This window comes from Amblyomma mixtum, chromosome 10 (assembly GCF_055824585.1).
Source record: "Amblyomma mixtum isolate Tamu chromosome 10, ASM5582458v1, whole genome shotgun sequence".
Lineage (NCBI taxonomy): Eukaryota > Metazoa > Arthropoda > Arachnida > Ixodida > Ixodidae > Amblyomma > Amblyomma mixtum.
The window spans coordinates 120,706,945-120,729,790 of NC_143021.1; the positions used below are offsets into that span (position 1 = coordinate 120,706,945).

The 22,846-nt window shown below is 47.2% G+C and overlaps 1 protein-coding gene across 1 annotated transcript in view; it reads right to left on the reverse strand.

The window, feature by feature from the left end:
- LOC149326794 (sodium/iodide cotransporter-like) overlaps positions 1-22,846 on the reverse strand; it is a 123,221-nt gene that overhangs the window by 95,358 nt on the left and 5,017 nt on the right. The window contains exons 3-4 of the mRNA XM_089564675.1: positions 4,626-4,691; positions 3,078-3,129 (exon numbers count right to left, since the gene is read on the reverse strand). Coding sequence (XP_089420801.1) covers positions 3,078-3,129; positions 4,626-4,691 — 118 coding nt within the window. The remainder of the gene's footprint in view (positions 1-3,077; positions 3,130-4,625; positions 4,692-22,846) is intronic.

Genomic DNA, 22,846 nt, shown 5'->3' on the forward strand with positions numbered 1-22,846 from the left:
TGGAGTATACTCAATGCCCAATTTTCCTGGTATATCACATTTCACTTGTGGTGGAGAACAACAGTGCGACGTCATCTGGATACATAACACACTTCAGAGTAGGACATTCATTAGCGATATAATTAACATATAAATTAAAAGGTACACGGCCAAGGATACTTCTTTCAGGCACGCCAGCAGCTCCTTCCTTTATCGAGGATTGGCACCTAACAATACTAACACATTGAAAGGTGTGCGCGAGATATGACGCAACAAGCTCATGAACGATACTCCTGAAACAGCTTCCACCCTCGCCGTTCGATGGCGTTCTACGTCACACCAGCGGTAACTCAGGACGTTCCACGTCCGCCGCTTGCGAACGTGGGTGGCGCTGATGAACACTCTCAAGGTTAGGTTATTTGTAAACATAAATACCCCCGAAAGCAGAAGGTTTGACAGCCGTCGCCGCAGCTCAGAGGTAGAGCACCGGACGCATAATTCGGATGTCGTGGGTTCGGATCCCACCGGCGACATGTGGTTGTTTTTTCTTCTGCTTTTCTAATCAATTAGCTTTAAGCGACAGTAATATTCTTACTTGATCAACACCACAAAAAGAATAAATAAATTTTAAAAATATCCCCTGTGCTCCTTGGTTTCTGTGGCTGTTGGCTTCTCTCATAGTCATATACGTTTGCTAAGAATAGTTTATGACTAGTGCGCTCAAAGACGTGCAAAAATCTATACAAACACTCTAAGATATATTCTTTACGGCTTAGTAATGCTGTATCTGCTGATTTATGTTTAATAAGACCAAACTATGAATCTGTTATTATATAGTGTGCGTCACAGAACGCGACGTTTGGCTGTGATTAACTTTTCCAAAAGATCGGCAGCATCGATACCGGCCTATAATTTGAAATACCTGTCTTATACAAAGGTGAAACTTTCGCAATTTTCATGCGCCATGGGAACACTCCGCATTAAAGACTTAAATGTTATTTGCTAGAATTAAAGATGTACTATCTAGTGCATACCATACAGGCCGGATCGGCAATTCATTGACATACATCACCTAGTATTCTTCATATTCCTGAATGCTGCGGTTTCTTGAGAACACGTAGTTATTTGTACTTTGCCTGATGCGAGCTTCATGGGCTGTGTTTGAGCAACTGAGGCATTTTCAGATCACGAAATATTGATTAAGCACTTCCCCTATGTCCTCCCCATTCAGATTCTGTCCTTTAATAAGTGCTTCGTCAGGAGAGAAAATATGCTGTGTGCGTAAAACAACACAGTTAATATGGTGTTACAGCTTTCGCATATCGCTGGGGCATGACTCGAATTTAACGTAGCAATAAATATCCCTTGAACGTCTTATTTCTTTTTTGAAGTTATCTCTGAAAGCTTTCTATTTTAAGAATAGTTGCAATCGTGTGTATCAAAGAAATGTTTGTACACTTTTCTTTATAGTGTACCTTTTCTAGCAGCTGTAAAGCCATCCACCCTTTGATTCCTTTATTTGGGACCAAATAAAGTCTTGAATTGGTAAGATTGGCAGTTTGACTATATTGGCTAGAATCACACGACTGTGCTATGATCTCTATTTTTAAAATATTAAAAATTCGCTGGAGCAGTTATCGACAGATCTAGCGCAGGACCAATCCACCTGTATCCAAATACAGGCTTCTCTTCAAACTTCGAAACCCTCAATTTTTTGATAAGGTGCACAGAGCACATGCGCAAACGTGTGCAGATGTCGATGCTTTCTGCGACATGAAATGATTTTAATAAGTACATTATCTCATTGCTACTGCAAACAACTACGGGGCGTAATAGGAGCACGCAAGCATAGAATTCCATAAACACAGCTAAAGTGTCTTACGTGAAAATTCGACTACCGCTGCTCTTATTTGCATTCTAGTTAGTGGCATGCTTGCTTATTGGATTCTATCCCCTTATGACCTTCTTAATTATTCGCGCGTTATAATATTATCATTCGTTATATTTATTACTTGCACGTGGACTTGCTTGACATTTATTGCCTCAAATGGATGGAGTTATATTTTTTGCAATACACTAGAAAAGACATGCCATGTTTACTTTGCAGGCATAAAAATGCGGCGGCACTTCATACATGTGCAGCCAGGCCTGTAAACACATGTCTGGCTGCCATCAGTCTCATCATAAGAGTCGCGGTTGCTGTGAATGTAGAGCACACTGCTGCAAGCACCATATGAATGATGAGAATTGCCTGACTTCTCTGTAGTGCTATTCTATACTCTGCACGACGGGTGAGTCCGCCGCGGGGGCCTAGTGGTTATGGTGCTCGGCTGCTGACCCGAAAGAAGCGGGTTCGATCCCGGCCGCGGCGGTTGAATTTCTTTGGTGGAGAAATTCTAGAGGCCCGTGTACTGTGCGATGTCAGTGCACCTTAAAGGACCCCAGGTGGTAGAAATTACCGGATCCCTTCACTACGGCGTCTCTAATGGCCGGAGTCGCTTTGGGACGTTGAACCCACATAAACGAAGCGACGGGTGCAAATTGGTTGAAGTACACCTGTGGAGAACTGGGGTATGCGCAACTAAAATGCACATTTTGTGGGTGTTTCAGGCCCTTATATCCATTTTTTGGAACTGCAAGGAGTTACAGAACACCAAAGCCCACTTCAGGGCACTTCTTTGTTACAGAAAAACAACTAGCATTTTGTCATAATCTAATATACAACTAACCACAAGAAACACAAGCTACCGATATAGACCATTAATGCAAACGGGGAACCTACATGTACACAGGAATACAAGCTTACCGGCCGTACATTAAAAAATGTGAAAGAATATGATAGTGGCAATGTAATTCACCCCATTGTTATCGGGAAATTGGAATGTTGCATTGCGTAGACAGCTGTTCTTTCACCACAGAATTGAGGCAAGCAGTGATGGAAAAGACAATAACTGCAACTGACTCCGAAGATGCGGAAATATTAATGACAGAGCTTTAGCATTTCACTATGGGCTTCAGTTAAAAAAAAAAAACTCCTTCGCATGCTGTATTACCCCGGAATCTCTTAAATGCAAGCAAAAAATTACTTTGCCGCTTACTTGTTGTCATGGCCTCGGCTGCCGCATAGATGGTAACCGCGCCCAAGGTTTGCTGCAACAGGAAACAATTCTGAGAATGTAATGGCATGATGTGGAACGGCACGTGGTATGTGGGGATTCGCATCTCGAAGCAACACATGAGATATGAGGGCTATAAACGCTATCGACAAAAAGTGCGGGGACATTTCAACCTAGCTCTATTTAATTTATGCACTTCTGTATTCATCACCATCAGCCTGACTGCGCCCACTGCAGGGCAAAGGCCTCTCCCATGTCTCTCCAATTAACCCTGTCCTTCGCCAGTTGCGGCCACCGTATTCCCGCAAACTTCTTAATCACATCCGCCCATGGAACTTACTGCCGCCCTCTGCTAGGCTTGCCTTCTCCTGGAATCCAGTCCGTTACACTTAACGAACATCGGTTATCTTGTACGTGGCCAGCCCAAGCATATTTCTTCTTGATTCCGGCTAGGTTGTCATTAACCAACGTTTTCTCCTTGACCCACCATTAGATATTCCTGTCTCTTAACGTTACACGCATGGTTTTCCTTTCCATAGCTCGCTGGCTTGTCCCCCAGTTTAAGTGGAACCCTTTTCGTTACCCTCCTAGTTTCTGCCCCATAGGTGAGTGCCGGTGAGATACAGCCGTTATATGATTTTATTTTGAGATTGTGGTAAACTGGAAGTAATGATCTCAAAACCTGCCAAATGTACTCCACTTCTGCCATGCAACGCTGCCTCATGTACAGGCCTCGGCGTTTTATTTACTCTTTTGAATACCTGATCATGATGAATGTTGATGAGCGCTTTGGCCAAAGAAAAGATATTTTCGCCTAAAAAATGATCGTTGAAACACTCGTTTCCCAACCACTTCGGCCCACATAAGCCGAGCACCAGGCCAGCAGAAAGTTTGTGCCCACTTTAACATCGGTGTGCTTCAGGATGTACCGAGGGTCGAACCCCGCACTTTCCACAAGAGAGGCAGAGGCTGAGAAAACTGCGCCACAGCTGCAGCAAATAAACACAAACACTTCTACATCATATAACAACAATCAGTATTTTAAAGCTATATAATAGCGGGTCGAAATTAAAATTGATCATTTTTGGCTCGAACAATGGAAGTATTGTTCCAGGTAATCCTTCCACAATAAAATATGTTGGCCGGATTGGTTTTGGACTTCCATAACTACAGCGCATTTGATGGAACATAAAAGAAGGCACGCAACAGAGCGCTGCATGTGTTGTTGCGGCGCTCTGTTGAGTGTCTTTTCTGTTCTGTGAGATGATCTGTAGTCATGGGAGGTAATCCTTATTAGTCCATGAATACCAGCAGCAGACACCTTTACTTGTCAGGTGTCTGCCTACACTCCTTAACAGGAGTGTAGGCAGACACGTGAGAAGGACAGGTTGGGATATTTACCGCAGAGCTTTTAGTGAATGCACCGCAATGCCTTTTAGGATTACAGCGGTAAATTGCAGAAATCCCTTCGTTCGTCCAATGACACATCGCGTGCGAGAGGTTTGGAAGAGACAGCTTTCGTGTACTTACACTGAGAACGAAGTATATCACAGACGCAGCGAGGCCCACGCTGTTTCCATAGCGCATGCGAAGATACTGCGAGAAAATGAAAAAAAAAAGATAATTAACGCAAGGAAATCGCCTAGGAAGCATAGCTTTGCCGTTTTCTTGCCAGAATAAAGACATTTTCTAGCACAAAAGAAATCTTCACGTTGCCTGCAAGCTTTTTTGCTTGCCACTGGGACCTTGTGTGGCCTCAATGACACCATTGTTGACATGAATAAGGGCTCTGAGAGCGTTACACGTAATTTTGGCGGAAGCAAACGCTACGCAAGCAGGAGTGCTAGTAGTTTCAGTTCCTTTTGCGCTCCGTTTACGAGGGCTAACATTACTCGTAACAACCCTCAGAAAAGACGCTTCCTCAAGGCCCTACTAAAAGACGCAGAAACAACATGGCGATCACAGTCGTTTCATTGACGACAAGCGTTATGCGTCGTCGGTGAGGTATGGAAGAATAACTCAGTGCCATAACTCGAAATCCTAATGAAGCAAAAGCTAGACAATTCCAAGCAACCGGATTGTCACGTCATTCCTCTAGCTCCATCATTTACCCCGTGGATTGAGAGCAGAAAGTGCTGGCATAAGCTTTAGCAACTATGCGTATAAAAGTCCGACCAGAAGATGGAATAGCTCAGGGCAGCCCCGTAGAAATCAGCTGAAACAAGGCAATACAAGTGACTCGACAAAGCGCTATTACATATTTGGATCATGGACTGGAACAAAATAAATCAGCAATATATTCCTTGAGTTCTTGGTTTGCAATGCGTTGCGTGCTTTGTATGCTAGCATGTAGAATTTTTGTTTTGTGTGTTTTGTTTTTCTTTCTCTTTTTTTTTCTTTGCTGCCATTACCTGAGTCTACCCAATGTGAATATTGTGTCAGTATTGTATAATGTTCTTTCGCTTTCTCTTGTACCTGCTCATTATTGTATACTTGTTATCACGCTTTGCAACTGCCTTTTGTATTAAAAGCCTTGCTGTCAAGCTGCTGCCAAGCGAAAGGGGGCTGCGGCTTAGTCAAGCTGTCTCTCACAGCTTTTTCTGCGCCTCCGCTGTCTGTATCTTTACAAGGCAGAAATAAAGAATTTGAATTTGAATCGCGCATACTTTGAATATTCAACTTAATGAAGCCACTTCCGCTTCAAGATCACTTGTAAATTGTGGTCTGCGGGTTCAACGCCCAGAAGCGACATATGGGCACTTAGGGACGCCGCAATGGAGGGCTTCCGAATAATTTGGAAAACCAGGGATGTTTTTAACGGGCGCTGACATGGCGCAGTCCACAGGAGTTTTGTTGCGAAAGCAGCCGTACGCGAGTCGCCGAGCCATTTCGTGGAGCTGACGCAAGGCCATACTGCGCATGCACGAGGACGGCGCACAGCTGGCGCGCCGCCGCTGTCGCTGCGCGGGTGCCGCCGCGCTCGCCAGTTGCGCATGCGCAGTAGCGGCGCAATGCTAGCGTGCCGGGGCCGCCGCCGCTGCCGCGCGCTCTCCATCGCCTCTCTCTCTCTCCCATCGTTGCTTTCGCAATCCTCCAGGTTTAACCAGGGCTAAACCACTGCTAGTTTTTTTGCACTGTGACTCAATAGAAATACGGCCGCCGATGGCGGGGTCCAATAGCGCGCGACCGTGGAATCAGCAGCCGAACGCCAAAGCCACACAGCCACCGTCGCGAGATTCATGATCCCTTCGTGATAATGAACACTGTATATTCCTTTCAGCAATTGTATACATAACCAAGGACTGGCTAACATATATGTGTCGCTGATGGCAACTGTAGAAACAGTTGAAGGCAAGAATAAAATCCTGACAGAATGCAATCAAACACACAGTTCAAACAATGTAATAAGAAATCCATGGCTTTTTTTTACGTGTGTAAAAAAAAAAAACTTGCGCTTTTGGCAGTATTTCCGCACACACAAGAAAGGACATGAAAGGGTACAAAAAAAATCGAAGTATGAAGCACCAAATGGACCAAATAAAACGCTTCCAAACTATCACGTTGCCAGCACAAATGATATGATTTTAGAAGGACCCAAGTTTCTTGAAACAGACTTCGTAATAAATGCAGTCATAGCAGGAAGAATCATCTTTATTTAATGGCAGGAAAGAAAGAGTAGCTCTTTCACCCCGAGAAGGGTCGTAAAAAATCCAGCAGCCCTATGGCTTCTCCCGGTGGACCCGTTTTCGCTGGTTTGTAAGGCCGGCTGCAGAGCGTACTCCAAGGATGAGCTTTATGCGTTGAGAATGGGGCACGCCCAAAGGAAAAGGGGGAGGTCGGCAACTGAGGCCTGACGGGTACTGCAGCGAGTGGAGTGGACGTTAGGGTGGATGCGCAGTCGGGGCACGCGAAGGCATTGCACCCAGGGGACAGCCGTTGACGCTGAGTTCGATAAGGGCATCATGTGGTCGCAGTAGGATCAAGAGGAGTTCTGACTTCTGTGGTGCGCGGGCCAGCTCCCTCTCACCCGCAAGCCTTTTCACGCTCTACGCAAAAGATGAGGACACAAGAGACGCGTCACGGACACCACGAGCGCTAAGTTCCAACAAATTTTATTCTCCTGAAGCATCACATTCATACGCCAGAGGACAGGAATAACATGTGCCAACAGTATCAGTTGGAATTGATACTTTTCGCACATGTTTGGTTTAGTTTGGTTTGGTTTATTGGGGTTGAACGTCCCAAAGCGACTAAGGCTATGAGAGACGCCGTAGTGGAGGGCTCCGGAAATTTCGACCACCTGGGGTTCTTTAACGTGCACTGACATCGCACAGCACACGGGCCTCTAGAATTTCGCCTTCATCGAAATTCGGCCGCCGCGGCCGGGATCGAACCCGCGTCTTTCGGGTCAGCAGCCAAACGCCGTAACCACTGAGCCACCGCGGCGGTCTGTTCGCACATGTGATTTCTGTTTTCTGGCGTATAAATGTGATGCTTCAGGAGACTAAAATTTGTTGGAAGTTAGCGCTCGTGGTGTTCGTCTCTCGTCTCTTGTGTCTTCGTCTTTTGCTGCGCTACAGTGTACTGGAACTATGTAACAACAAGCCCAAAAAGCCACGCTACTGATCTACGCCGAGACTCGAAGGGTGCCCTGTGCCGCGCCGATAGACCCTGCTGTGTGCGGAGGGTGATGCCGTTTGCGTACAGTGCGCGATGCAGGCACGGAATGGCGGCCAGCGCGTGCGGGGAGGAGACATGGCCACATTAATCGGTAAAGGAGAGATTAGAGCTCCCTGCAGGGTACTGCGGCCTGGAAGTAAGAACATGGGCATGCACACTGCTCCGACGCTGAACTGCGCCTTGCGCTCTGTGAGAAAGCCCTTTGCAAATTTCCAGACTAGCGTGCCGCATTCGGTGGTTGCAAATGTGCAGGGAATGTGGACATGCCCGAAGTGGTGAAATGCAGAAACGCATAGGGGACGCTAATTATGCGAGCTATATCACAGCTGTAAATTGGCAAATTGCTTTTTGAGGAAAGGAAATGGCGAAGTATCTGTCTCACATATCTCGGCGCACACCTTAACCGCGCTGTATAAGAGAAAGGAGGAAGGTGGGAGTGAAAGAAGAAAGAGAGAAAGAGGTGCCGTAGTGGAGGCCTCGGGAATAATTTCGACCACCCGGGGATCTTTAACGTGCACTGATATCGCACAGCACACGGGCGCCTCTTATCTTACCGGTTTTCAACTACGGGGCAGAAACGTGGATGCTAACGAAAAGGGTTCAGCTTAAGTTATGGACAACGCAGCGAGCTAGCTATGGAAAGAAAACTGATAGGTGTAACGTTAGGAGATCGGAAGCGGGCTGAGGGGGGGGGGGGGGGGGGAGAAACGCGGGTGAACGACATCCTAGTCGAAATCGCGAGGAAGAAGAGAGCTTGGACAGGGCATGTAATGCAAAGGCTGGTCCTTAAGGGTAACAGACTGGTCTCAAAGGGAAGCGTAGCAGGGGGCGGCAGGAAGTTAGTCAGCGGATGAGAGTAAGAAGTCTGCGGAAATAGGGTGGCCGCAGCTGGCAAAAAACAGGGTTAACTGAAGAGGTATGGGAGCAACGATTTTTTTCTGCATTGAGGGTAATCAGGCTGACGATATATGCAAATTTAATTGCGGCAAAAAGTAAACTGAGGTGAATTAGGCAGGATTCGAAACCACGACCTAAGATTACGAGGTGCGCACGCTACCCATAGGACACAAACGTTCTTCGGTTTAAGTGGCTTGTATTCAAACCAGGTTAATTCAATTTCTCGGATAGTCGATAGTACTTGGACAAAGTACAGATTGAGGCATAAAAATGAATAAAAAAAAACGAGCCATGGACAATTTGGTGCCCGTGTATGTGGGATGTATCGATGTGTAAGGTGTGATTCGAGCATCACTAATCGGGGAAAGTGAGAGAGGTATACCGCCGCGGGAGAGAGGTAGTCTGCCACCGAGTCTGCCGCCACGTGGTGATGCGATAGTACTTTGACATTAGGCCTCCTCTCTCCGGCGGAAAGTTTCTATCCGTCGTTAAGTCCACCGAGGGGCTCTGCGATCCCGTTCGTCTTGGGGAGTCTCCATGCAAAAGCTCTAAAAAAAAAGGAGTGCGTGTAGTAACCCTGTTCGTCTTAGGAAAGGAAGTTTCTTAGGGAGCGCATCACTACAGACATATTTGACGAAACTCCGTCATGCCGACATCTGTGATACGTTATGGTCTACCGCAAGACCTGTACGGCTGTTTGGAGCGGTTTTAAGAGATATATATAATGCTTTGTGGTGGGACGTTACAGGGCCCTTAGCACCCCGTTGTCGAATTGGCTATGTCAAGGTACTGCTTGCAGCGCGCGGAAGCAATTTTATTAGCGACTAAATAACTGCGGAGTTTAAGCCACCGCAATGAAGCAACTTAGACCCATCTTCAAGTAACAGCGCAAAAACACACAGACGGGACACACAGAACAAGAACACACAACGAGCAGCGCCCGTTGTGTGTTCTAGTTCTGTGTGTGCCGTCTGTGTTTTTTGCGCTGTTACTTGAAGATGGATAACCAACAAGCCCAAGCCGCTGTTCTGGCTTAGACCCATTTGTTTCTACGATGCCCTATCCGAGGAGCTTGCTCTCAGACGCCGGTTGGCTATCCCAGGGAAGAGAATTGCGGTTTCTCTTCGTTAGGAGGAGGCGGGGACGGAATATGAGTTTTAATTTATTTTCTGTGGAATGTGAATTACGAGATCCTGTGCGTTCGTTATTCTTAAACTCTAGTAGCGTAGACTGCCACGCCATATGTCGAGCAGTCCCGGAATCTGCGATTTCGCGCTTAATGAACGACTCAGCGCCACAGCGGAATAAAAGAACAAAAATGAGGCACTAATACGCTGCGTGCGAAATTTTCCTGAAGAACAGTGCGAACTTGGAGGAGGACTGAAGAGAGAGAGAGAGAGACTCTTTAATGAAATGCTGAGAATTTAGCCGGCGCTTAAAAATCGCTGGCTTGCTACTCTGCGTAGGGAGGGGAATTTGGGAGAAAAAGACAGAAGGAGAGCAGCGTGGAAGAGGTAAAAGAAAAAAAAAACGAAGATAAAATGCGGCCATGAAATTGGTACTAAAATGCAATGGCGAGTATTGATGTAACCTATGGAATGATGGAGCGCATAGTCCGACAAATGAGCTGACGAAGTTCGCTGCATGAAGAATGCATGAAGGTAACGTGCAAGTGAATTTAGAGCTTATCGAGATGTCCAATGTCTTTTAAATATGTAAATAGAAAGTTCATTGCAAGTCTCTGTTGCCTGAAGCAGGCTAAGGGACCTAAAACTTTGTCCATTGTTATGGGCACTGGGCAGAGCCTCTGCATGCAATGTTCATAGTTCGCACGCTCGTTAGCATACGCAGGGCACACACGTAGGATATGTTCCACAGTTTCTATCGAGGCACAATTGTCACAATGCGGACTGTTCGTTTGTCCAAAACGGTATCGCAAGCCGTTTGTATATGCAGAATTCAGACGAAGTCGGTGATAAAGTGTTTCCAGTTGTCGAGGAATTCTGGGTGAGAGTCTTGATCTAAGATGTGGGTCGATTGAGTGAAGAAATTGGTACTGATGTGTCGGAAAACTCCAAAGCCGATACGTTTCTTCGTAAGCAAAACTTTTAGCCATTTGGGACACATCAGATTTCGTGAAAAAGGTTCGAATGTATCTCCGATGTTGATGGCCCTTACGGGCCGCTTAATCTGCTTTTTCATTAGCCAGAATGCCACAGTGAGCAGGTACCCACTGAAATGTTATGCAGTGGCCTGCGGCAATAGCTAAATGATGTATATACCCGATGTCGAGGGAAACTGGCTGGTGATTCGTTTTCTTCAGCAGGTTGGCCAGGATCTGCAGAGATGCTTTTGAATCGGTGAAGATAACCCAACGGCCGGCGGTTCGGCGCAGGATGTAAGAAACAGCTTCCTTAATGCCGTGAAGCTCAGCTGTCGTAGAGGATGTCCTCCGCTGCAGCCGGTAAGAAAGGGCATGGTCTGTTGAGGGCACATAATGGCCACAAGAAGAGGTTTCTTTAGTAGTTGAACCATCGGTGAAGATATGGGTGTGCTTCGTATATTCCTCCGTTAAGTAGGCGAGAGTAGTTTGCAGAGGCGCTGCCTGTGGCATGCGGCTCTTTGCATTCACACCTGGAACAGACTTCTTCACCTTTAGAGGAGAGAGTGTCCATGGAGGATAGGCCAGAGGTAGTAGCTTCTGTGGCTGATTAATAGTAGGAAGGGGCAGGAGCTGCACTGCCTGGCCAAGGCTAGAGTTGCTTTGAGTTAGATGGACACGGTGTAGGAAGTGCTTCTTCCCTTGCAGGACATGGCGGAGATGGGTACGCATAGTTTCCTGGGCGGCAATCACCTCTAGTGGGAGACATCCTGCCTCCGCTACTGTTCCTGACGCAGAGGAACCTTTTGGGAGGCCAAGACATATTCGCAGGCAGTTGTTCCGTGCGGCATTGGGAGTCTTATTGCTTGATGTAGATAATCTTTGAAGCACTGGTAGACAGTAGCGCAAGGTTCCTTCAACGTAGGCTTTTTCAAGCAGAAGCATTGATCGGCAGTTGCTACCCCACCTTGTTCCCGCCATGAACCTGAACACTTGCGATGCTGCAGTAATCCTCTGGCGGAGTTTTTTGATCTGAGGTGACCATGACAGATTGCAGTCGATTACAACACCCAGGAATCGCTGAGATCGTACATATGGCAGCGATCGTCCGCCTAGGAGCAGCGGATATCGGGTCATCGTTTTTCTTGTAAACGCCATTGCAACACTCTTTTCTGGCGATAGACGAAGACCTCTGGAAGCCAGGTACATCGAAACGTGCAATAGCGCTCTCTGAAGACGTTGCTGGGTAATATAGCGCGAACGTGATGCGGTCCAGATGCAGATATCATCAGCATAAACTGTTATGCGGACCCCTCGCGGAAGGTTTCTTGTTATGTGAATAAGGACAATATTGAACAAGAGAGGGCTGAGCACCGCTCTCTGTGGTACGCCCCTCTCCACTGCGTGAAAGCGTGTTGGACCGTCTGGAGTGGTCATAAAAATTTGCCGTTCTTTTAAATAATGCCCAATCCACTTGTATAGCCTTCCTCCAAGGCCAAGACTGCCAAAGGCTGCGAGAATTGCATGGTGAAAGACAGAGTCAAAGGCGGCCTTGATGTCTAGGAAAACGGCTGTCGGGATGTACCCAGCATGAAGGTACTCCTAAAGTGATGAGACGAGGGCGATGATATTGTCAGTGGCAGACCTGTTTTGACGGAACCCGTTCATTTCTTGGGGGAACTCATTTCGGCTTTCTAGGAACCAAATTATGCGTTTGGAGATTATGCGCTTCATGAGCTTACCTACGCAGCTCAGTAGGGCAATGGGCCGGAATGATGCGTAGCTTGTTGGCTGCTTACAGGGCTTCAAAACGGGCAGAATTTTTGCCAGCTTCCATTCCGTGGGGACCTCACCAGCCATCAAGGAAGAATTGTAATACTCCAGGAGTCGAAGACGGGAGGTGTGGGGTAGCTTAGCAATGGCGTCATAGGTCACCTCATCATGACCCGGAGACGTGTGTGTGTGTGGAAGGCACATAGACGGGCGCTGTATTATGTATATAGAGCATATCATATATATTATATTGTATATTCAGTCTTGAAAAAGGACAGGGTCTGTCCGAAACATCGACTCGCAATAAATGTTTACCTAAATCAAGCGTTTCTCAGTTTGGCATATATATATATATATATATATATATATACGCTTCGTTTTGTACCTTTCTTCCCTTGCCCCACGTGTGAACTTGACTCTCCCCGCCTTCATCTAGCGCGCATTGTAGTGTTCACCTCACCCCTATTTTTCGTCTTTTTTTGCTCCTCCTCCTCTCTCTGTACATATCCCATTCCACATCGAGACGATGTTTGCTTTCGCGGGGGGGAATAATGCCACGCGCCTAACGCGCCGCGCGGCCTCCGCGCTGAGTCGAAGACGACGACGAAGGGCGGTGGGATAATAGATAATCTCAGAGATGGATAATCAGGTGGGATAATCTCAGAGATGGGATAATAGATGCGAGGAAATGGAGAAAAGCATGGGAAAATCTAGTACATGGCAGTTGCTCAAATTTCTTATAGACCCAAATAAATCTAAGACGGCTATGAGAACTGAGCAAATAAAAGCTAGGTATAAGTTTAATGGCACGGATGAGCAACTTATTGACGCGCTCAAGTCACTGTATATTGCTCCCCATGGGGCCGCTAAATATGACGACTATAAGGGACAACCAAATGAGGAGTTGGATGCCCCCATATTAAGAGCCGAGGTCAGGATGGAACTGCTGAAGCTAAAACGAAGGTCAGCCCCGGGGCTCGACAGAGTAGAAAACAGAATGTTGAGAAATCTGGATGAAGAATCAATAAATAGCCTCACTAGGTATCTCAACCAAGTGTGGAAAGCAGGCGCTGTCCCCGAGGAGTGGAAGAAGGCCAAGATCACGCTTATACACAAGCAGGGCAAACCTCCGTGCTTGGAGAACCTCAGGCCGATCTCACTAACATCATGTGTAGGGAAACTGCTTGAGAAGGTCATCCTGACCAGACTGACCAAATACATGGAGGATAACGGCCTCTGGCCAGATGAAATGGTCGGATTTAGGCCTGGGCTCACCACCCAAGATACAATGCTAAGACTCTATGGAGATATAGTAGATCAGCTGGACCTCGGCAACCTGAAGGCGATCTTAGGTATAGATCTTAAGAAAGCCTTTGACAATGTCAGCCATGACGCCATCCTTGATGGGCTAAATGAGATAGCTGTAGGAAAAAACACCTATAACTACATCCGATCGTTCCTAAGGGACAGGACTGCTATCATTACCTTTCAGGGCATCACATCCGATGAGTTCCCCATGGGATGCAGAGGAACCCCACAAGGGGCTGTCCTCTCCCCATTTCTCTTTAATCTGGTAATGAGGGACCTTCCCCGCAAGCTTAGAGAGATAGAAGGCTTAAACATCAGCCTCTACGCAGATGATGTAAATGTCTGGCTAAACAAAGGAGGCGAATCAGAAATGAAAGAAAAGCTACAGAAGGCAGCGGATATCATTAACGAGCATGCGAAATGCGTGGGTCTCAGCTGCTCTCCGCAAAAGTCTGAGCTATTTGTAGCAATGAGCAAGCGCAGTCAAAGGATACCGGCAATCGAGGTTACACTTGAAAATAGAACGATACCAATTGTCGAGGAAATAAGAATCCTAGGCATGTATATTAACAGAAAAGGGAAAAACAAAAGTACGCTAGACAAGCTCAAAGCGCAAGCTGAACTTGTCGTCAGAGCCTTCAGAAAGGTATCTAGAAGGGGGGAAGGACTCTCAGAGTCCAGCAAACTAAGACTCACGCAGGCCTTCATCGTTAGCAGGATATGCTACGCAACCCCATTCCTGAAAATAAACAAAACCGAAGAAAAGGCATTAGACACAATCATCAGAAAATGTGTCAAACGAGCGCTAGGGCTACCCATTTCCACGTCCAATGATATACTGGAGAAAATGGGCCTGCATAACAATTGGAGAGAACTGACTGAAGCGGTTAGAACATCACAAATCGAAAGGCTAACATCCACACCCGCAGGAAGGAAATACCTACAGCTAGCGAAATGGGCAACCGTAGATAGCACAGTGAACACCAGAACAGATCTGGGAAGAGAAATAAGAGAGCATCTTATTATCGCTCCCATACCTAGAAACATGCATCCCATCCACGACAAAGGCAGAAGGAAAAGCAGGGTCGCACAGCTGACTGCTAAGCTAGGCAAGATGCCACAGGGAACCGTGGCCTACACTGATGCCGCGGTAGGCACGCTAGGAGACACCGTCTCCGTAGCCGTCGGGGACTCAGGCAGAACGTTACGCGTTGTAAGACACCTTGACTTAAAACCCCTTGTGGCGGAGGAGGTTGCAATAGCGATCGCTCTAACTCAGCCAGGTACCAAATACGTAGTAAGCGACTGCAAAGCCGCAATTAGAAATTACAGCAAGGGACGCATCCACGAAATGGCGGCTAAATATCTAAAAGACTTTATCCCAGCCCACAATATTCTAATTATCTGGACCCCAGCCCACTCGGGTCTGGTTGGAAACGAGGCCGCCCACAGGCTCGCCCGCTCCTCTTTACCTCGGGGAGCCGTGGACACCTCATACGAATTCAGCACTAAAGAGGAAACCAATACCTTTAATAGCATCACAGACATTCAGAAAAAGAACAAAAGGATCTATCCTCCTCCGGATAGATCGCTTAGCTCGGCTGAGGCCTATGACTGGAGAAGACTCCAAGCTAGAAACTTCGCATCCCCGCTCTGGAGGAGCTGGACAGGAGGTGACACGAGGGAGGATGCGGAGGTGTGCGAGTTCTGCGGGCATACCGCTACACTCGAACACATACTATGGAGATGCCCCAGTGCACCAGGATATGGCAGAATCAATAATGCAGAGGAATGGGAGACCATACTCAGAAGTGCCGACCTTAGCATACAACGATACGCTACCCGCCTGGCAGCAGAAGCTGCGCGACTATACCGTTGCTAGTCTTCCAGCTGCGACGCTGCCCCTCCCCGGACGCCTGCGTGCGGACCCGGAGGGGCACGGGTCTTCTTCTGGCGGAAATAAAGTTTCTTCACTCACTCACTCTTGAGGCGCGTTTGTTCTGTTCGGTGTCCTGGAACCTGGCGCTGTAATTAAAAGAAGGCTCCCAGTCTTGGCTTCTTCCCAACGCCCATCTCCACGGCCTCTCTGGTCGTGACAATATATATATATATATATATATATATATATATATATATATATATATATAAGAAGGGGGTGAAGATCGGATGGATCCGGTAGAACATAAACGTAATTCGGTTGACACACGGTAGAAAAACAACAACTTTATTCTAACGTTTCGACCAGGGTCTGGCCTTCGTCAGAGTTCACTCTGACGAAGGCCAGACCCTGGTCGAAACGTTAGAATAAAGTTGTTGTTTTTCTACCGTGTGTCAACCGAATTACGTTTATATATATATATATATATATATATATATATATATATATATATATATATATATATATATATACCGTATTGTGCGTTTTATCGTGAAGACTTTAAAAAATTTTCCCGCCTCAACCGCTCGCTCGTTCGCGGTGAAACTGCGCACAGAGCTTGCGCAATACGGTAACTTTTGTATCGTAGCAAGTTTTACAACGGTACTTACTTAGTTGCGCCGTGCATGATGCGAAATCGTAGTTGTCTGCGTAGAGATCGTCGAACCAAAACCCGCAGACGCTGTTTTTTCGCTGAAGGACGGCAGTGGCGCCATCTGTTTTCAGCAGTGAAAAGCGTCAAGACAAGGCGTCGAGGTAGCCGAGGTGAGCGTTGCATGAAGCGCGTGCCTATGCTGTACGCGTGCCGTTTGAATATGCCGTTTTTTCGGCCAACTGAGCGAAAAAAATTATCAGAACAACTGATTTAACGAGGCTTTACCTTTGAGATATTATTTGCAAAATCGCCGCGGCGCCTTGTCGTGACGCTTTTCACTGCTGAAAACAGATGTCGCCACAGCCGCCCTTCAGCGAAAAAACGGCGTCTGCGGGTTTTGGTTCGACGATCTCTACGCAGACAACTACGATTTCGCATCATGCACGGCTCAACTAAGTAAGTACCGTTGTAAAACTTGCTACGATACAAAAATTACCGTATTGCGCAAGCTCTGTGTGCAGTTTCACCGCAAACGAGCGAGCGGTTGAGGCGGGAAAATTTTTGAAAGTCTTTACGATAAAAACGCACAATACGGTATATATATATATATATATATATATATATATATATATATATATATATATATATATATATATAATGACAGAAGCCAACAGCCACAGGAACCAAGGAGCACAGGGGATTTTTTTTTAAAGTTATTTATTTTGTGGTATTGATGAATTTAGAATATTACTGAATATGTTATCGTTTAAAGATAACTGATTAGAAAAGCAGAAGAAAAAACAACCACCTGCCGCCGGTGGGATCCGAACCCACGACCTCCGAATTACGCGTCCGGTGCTCTACCTCTGAGCTACGGCGACGGCTGTCAATTCTTCTGCTTTCGGGGGTATTTATGTTTTCAATTAACCTAACCTTGAGAGTGTTCATATATATATATATATATATATATTTAGTATTCTATTATACAGCGCTCGCCTCTGTGCCTTCCTCTAGTCCTCGTCCAAGCTCGCGCTGTTGTTCAGGGAAATTTCGTACCAACTCGCCCAAGCATCCGCTTTAACTGCCTGCGAGCATTCTTCATTGCCCATCGGCGAAGGGGACACGATAGCACAAAACAGGGGTAAGTGAACACACGATAGTCAAGAGTCCGTGTTCGAGATAAATAGGCCAGTTTCTCGTCACATAGGTGAATCGACGGAGAGCATATGTCTTTATCGCTCTTTTTGATTATGTTGAACCCATCCCAAGCCTCACGGGTTCGCTTCGTTTAGTAATGCTCGATGATGTGGCACCTCTGGAATCTGTGGGGAAGTATTCTGTAACGATGTATTTCATTTTCCATTTCATTTGCCCGCGACGTCAATGCGACGAAAGCAACTGCAGGCAGGAAAGCGAAAGCCTAACGACAGATGCCGTTCTGCTCGCGGCGCCTCATCCAGTCCGGCTGAGTCACACGGATCACGCGGCGCCTATGCGTCGCACAAACGGCGCCCAGTTCGTTTGCCGAGACTGAATCAGCGGCGATGAAGCTCGTCAGGCATTTTGAAACGCATGTTCGTGCTCCGTCACTCGTGGGCGTCGGCGCCTGTCAGCCGCTGCGACGTGGGCTCGAGACACGTTTGCGAAAGCAGATGGCATCATGGGCATATTTTGTGTCACGGCCGGCCTGACCTCATCTCTAATGCCCCACAGCGAAGGGAAGAGCAACCAATGGCAGAGGACCGAATGGAATGGAAAGTAAATGTATCGCTACAGAATACAGTGTGCGGTCTGACATTGACCGATTAAGGGCGCTAACGCAAACGCTCATTAAAACACCTGCGTCGGCATGAATTCCTAGGAGTTATTGTCGCACATAACGTACACAGGTAATCTGCATATTGTTGGACCCCTTTGTTATAGAAAACACCTTTTAAAAGGTGGAACAGATTGTCACCAAGTTTTCAATGCAGAAACAAGGCATTCAAGCTTCGGAACCTGTGATTGTTACTTTTGTTTATAGCTTGGTCGGCGCCCACATTTTACCGTTTAATATGGTTGCGCATGACCAGACGAGTTCGCGTCCATAATGGTGGTTCAACAGCGCAAACACACACAGACCAAGAAGGAGACAAGACACACACATCAGCGCTGTGTGTTTGTCTTGCCTCCTTCTTGGTCTGTGTGTGTTTGCGCTGCTGAACCATCTCTATGAATCTACACCAACTAGCCCAATCCGCAGTTCTTCTAGAGTTCTCGTCCGACTCTCGACTTCCGCAAAGAGCTTTTACAGCGCTCTGGAAGATTATGGCTATGTTCCGAGGTGAAGGTGAGGGGTAAGTGGGCTCATGTTCAGTGGCTGGAAGCTGGGAAGGCGGAATCAGGTGATCGTTGATGTCGCAGTCCCGTTCACCAGTGAGCGGTGAGCCGGGGTGTGGGTGCAGGAGCGGAGAGTGGCGTGTACGCCAGCTTTCTCGCCTCACAACATCCGCGGACGACGGTCGGAACCAGGAAGTTCCTCGGAGGACTGAGCTCGAGAGCTGGAGCATCGAGTCATGCACTGCATGTTCGGGATGTATGCAGTAAATGTCACGCTAAGCCGCACAAAATTGCGCTGAGAGCAGAGGTAAGCATGAAATGCCTTGAAGAACTGGCCTAGCACATGCTTGAGACCGAACCTCTTCGTAAGGCTTTCGTCCCTGCCGAACGCCATCATCCGTTCGCAGAGTCGCTTAAGGCCGATTCACACGACGGTGGCCCGAGCACTACGTGTTCATGCATCACCACATTGAGAGGCGCGCTGTCAGCCCGCGGCCTGGTCAGCGCGCCTCTCAATGTGGTGACGCATGGACAAGTGATGCGCGGGCCGCGGGCGAACGGACCGTCGTGTGAATCGGCGTTTGGGAGGGAGAGTACAACGCCTTATGCTGGGGTGCCTCGGCGGCGAGCGCACATCCAGGCACCGTACCTCGTGCTTACATATAGGCTGAGGCTGGCGAAACTTTATTGTGCATAAGCGTAGTGGATTAAGCTAGCGTGCCGCAGGCCGTGCGGACCTTTGGCGACGCTGGCCCATTCGATGGCCTTGGACTGAATGTCGGGGTCATCGCTGCACCTTAGCTTATCCCAAGCTTCTTTATAGAGAAAGCTTACCTCGTGCTACCTGGTGCGGAGCCATGACTCCATCCTTCGGCGCGGTGCGGAACCCGTTTTAAACAGTGAGAGCGGTGGAAGATGAGCGGAGGGTGTTGCCCGCGGGCGCTCAGATTGCGCAACAGGCTCGGTGCGAGCGTCGCTTTCATTCGCAGCGTTAAAGGGACACCAACGAGAAATTTAAGTTGGCTTGTATCGATAGGCTACCAGCTCCTAACCACAAAGACATCACCCTTACTGCAAAAAGAGCTCTTGTAACGTAGAAAAGAGCAAAAATTAAAACTAAAGTATCGCCGCCACAGGTCAGTGTCGCAAGTACAAGCGTGATGACAAAATAGGATAAAAACCACAGATCTGTGGGGCTGACAAATATGCATTATAAATAAGCGTTCGATCGATATTGAAACATATAAATTTTGTTTTTAAACCACTAGTTCACTTTTATCACACGAAGAACACGAAAAAAAAGACAACCTGAATGTTGGAAGTCCAGGAAAACCTGCAATTGGCTTCGCAACAGGCGGCCAGCTGAGTTTCGGCATGTTTTGGGGTGCTTCGCGGCTATTCGTTCTGCGTGCCCGCATGGTTTCGCTATGCGCCTCTATTTACAAGGGCAGAGCAGCAGAGGACATCCAAGTGCCTTTTTAAGTGCTCCTCGCACGAGGTTCACGCAACGGCACGCAACTGCGACAAGGAAAAAGAGCTGTGTATAGCAATAGTGTTCCACGCGCCTCCACGTTAGCAAACCCACCGCTCGGCGTGTTCGCTTCGTCAGCGCACCAAGACGCTAAGCTGTATGACCAGCTCTAGGAGGACTATTATAAAATAATTTAAATATGCCTGCACGTACCAGTCGCTACACATCAGAAGTGACGGCGGCTCTGCGGTGACAGCGACGCTGCCGACTCCTCGGCGCTAGGACTTTCTCGAAAGACCCGCGGCTTCAGCCCTGAAATGCATCTCACGTTGTGTAGGGTTGAGGTCTCTGAATGCAGGCCGCAGTTCTTTGCGAGAACTTCTTTGTCGAAATCTGGAACTTGATCCATCGTAACGTTGGTGCAAACGTAAACAAAGCGACGACGGCTGATTGACGCCTACAACGTCCTGCCGGCAGTAGTTTTCATTTCGGCTGCTGGTAGGCGGGAGCGCAGCGCTCGCGGTCAGCAATCACGGAGTTCTCGCTTTCGTTTCTGCCGCTTTATGTCACTCTTCTTTTATTTGGTCATCAGAGAGTCCCGAATTTCAATGGTAGCGACGGGAAAAAGTTTTTCCAACTTCGAATCCAAATCTCTTAGCAATAAATGCATCTTTCGCTGCCGGAAAAGAGGCAACAAAGCCACGAAATGCCGAACTATCGGATATTACTAACCAAAAAAAAAATTGATAGTGTTGTCCTTAGTGTCACCTTTAGTGTGGCGCTGTCGATGAGCGCTATGCGTGAAGACAATTTTCTTCTCTCCAGAGTCTGAGGGAGCTGCTCTTAAGCACTTGTGTGTCCGTGAACTTCGGCTGTTTTCATTTTAGAAAACGCGTCCTGGTAGCTGTGCTTAGGAGGCGACTAAGTTCCTGTCATCCTTTTTTTTCTGTTTTTATCTATCGGATATGATTATGAGGGACCTTTGTGGAGTTTTCTTAAGTAGTTTTGTGATTCGATTTCTTCATCCCTCGTTTTCCCAACAGCATTTACTATATGACCCCTCCAGGAGGCAGACTACAAAGGTTCTGACTCTTTTACTTCCTATACCGATGTAGCAGCACCCTTTCCTCGGCTTTCTCCAAATCAGTGCATCGGCCACAAAAACTTTGCCTTGTAAACTTCACACGTCGATCTTACCTGTCAAAACGCGGCTTCGCGGCAAGGGGACGTTTGTGTCGTGGTCAGAAAATATGCGCCTGTGTGTGCAACCAGACATATTGGCCATTGGTGTGTGTTGCGTCGCGATGCTGTGTTGACCTCGGCCATATTTCAGTGCACCCTGAGAAGGGACATTGAGATCACGCCCTATACTGTACGGTTCCCGCCTATAATTGAGAAATGTGGGATTGCCTGTGATCAGGGGTTTCCCGAGGAATTGAAGTTTGAGGGATGTGAGGGGGGGGGGGGGGTGCGAGGGGAGGGCGTTGAGGGTAGAGGAAGAAGGTAGTAATTTTTTTTTAGACCGCGTAGGGCTGGCAACGTTTATTACTCCAACGCTCATGGTTTATATTGTTTATTGGTTGTTTAATGTCCCAAAGCGACTCAGGCTATGAAGGACGCCGTTGTGGAGGGCTCTGGAAATTTCGGCCACCTGGTGTTTTTTAACGTGCACTGACATCGCACAGTACACGGGCCTCTGGAACTTCGCCTCCATCGAAACTCGACGGCAGCGGCCCGGATGGAACCCGCGTCTTTCTGGTCAGCAGCCGAGCGCCATAACCACTGAGCCACCGCGGCGGGAAACTTTATCATAATTTCGCACATTTACGTGACAGCCTTATTCTGCTCCCCTTGAGATCCTCTCGACGTTTGTTGAATTGCAACAGTGTTCAGCTTTCAATAATTACTAATGCTTTCAATAATTACTTTTTGCCAACAGTTATATCCGAGTGGAATTTACTTCCTGACGGTATTGGAAGTGAAATCAGCTCAGTGATATTTAAACACTTATTGAACGCTTATTGCTGTCCTCAATACCTGTAGAAAGCGTTTTTATTTACCTATTTATTGGCTTTTTAATTTCAATGCATTTACGGTGATTATTTGTGCTTGCCACTTATATTCGTGTTCTACCTTTGTAACCCGTTATTACCATTTGTTTCCCCCTCCTCCATTCATGTAATGCCCCATTAGGACCTTTAAGGGGAAATAAATTATGACGATGATGATGATGATAATATGTTCTTGTCGCAATAATATGCAGAGTGGAAAGGCCGTTAAAATTTTGTATTTGAGTAGACAAATAAGACACTGCCTGAATAATAACCTTTCTCACACACTGCAATTGCCATCACACTGCTTGCTCTACTGTCTGCACATAATTTATGTTAACCTGTGAACTGCCAGGCTCACCGGCATCTCTGCTCGCACACTATCTGGTCGCCAAAGCGTTTCTCTTTCTCGGTGAGAGATCCTTCTCAGGGATCGGTGACTCACATCCTGGCGTAGAATGCTCATTGCACAAGATCAATTAAGCTGCTTAAAAATAAAAGATCAGAGCCGCTTGCTTACATTATAACCACACAGATGCCACTTCGCGGCCCACAATGCTAAGTTGGCAATTTTTAAACAGAGTACAGCGCAGAAAAAAAAATAAAAATGAATGCTCTGG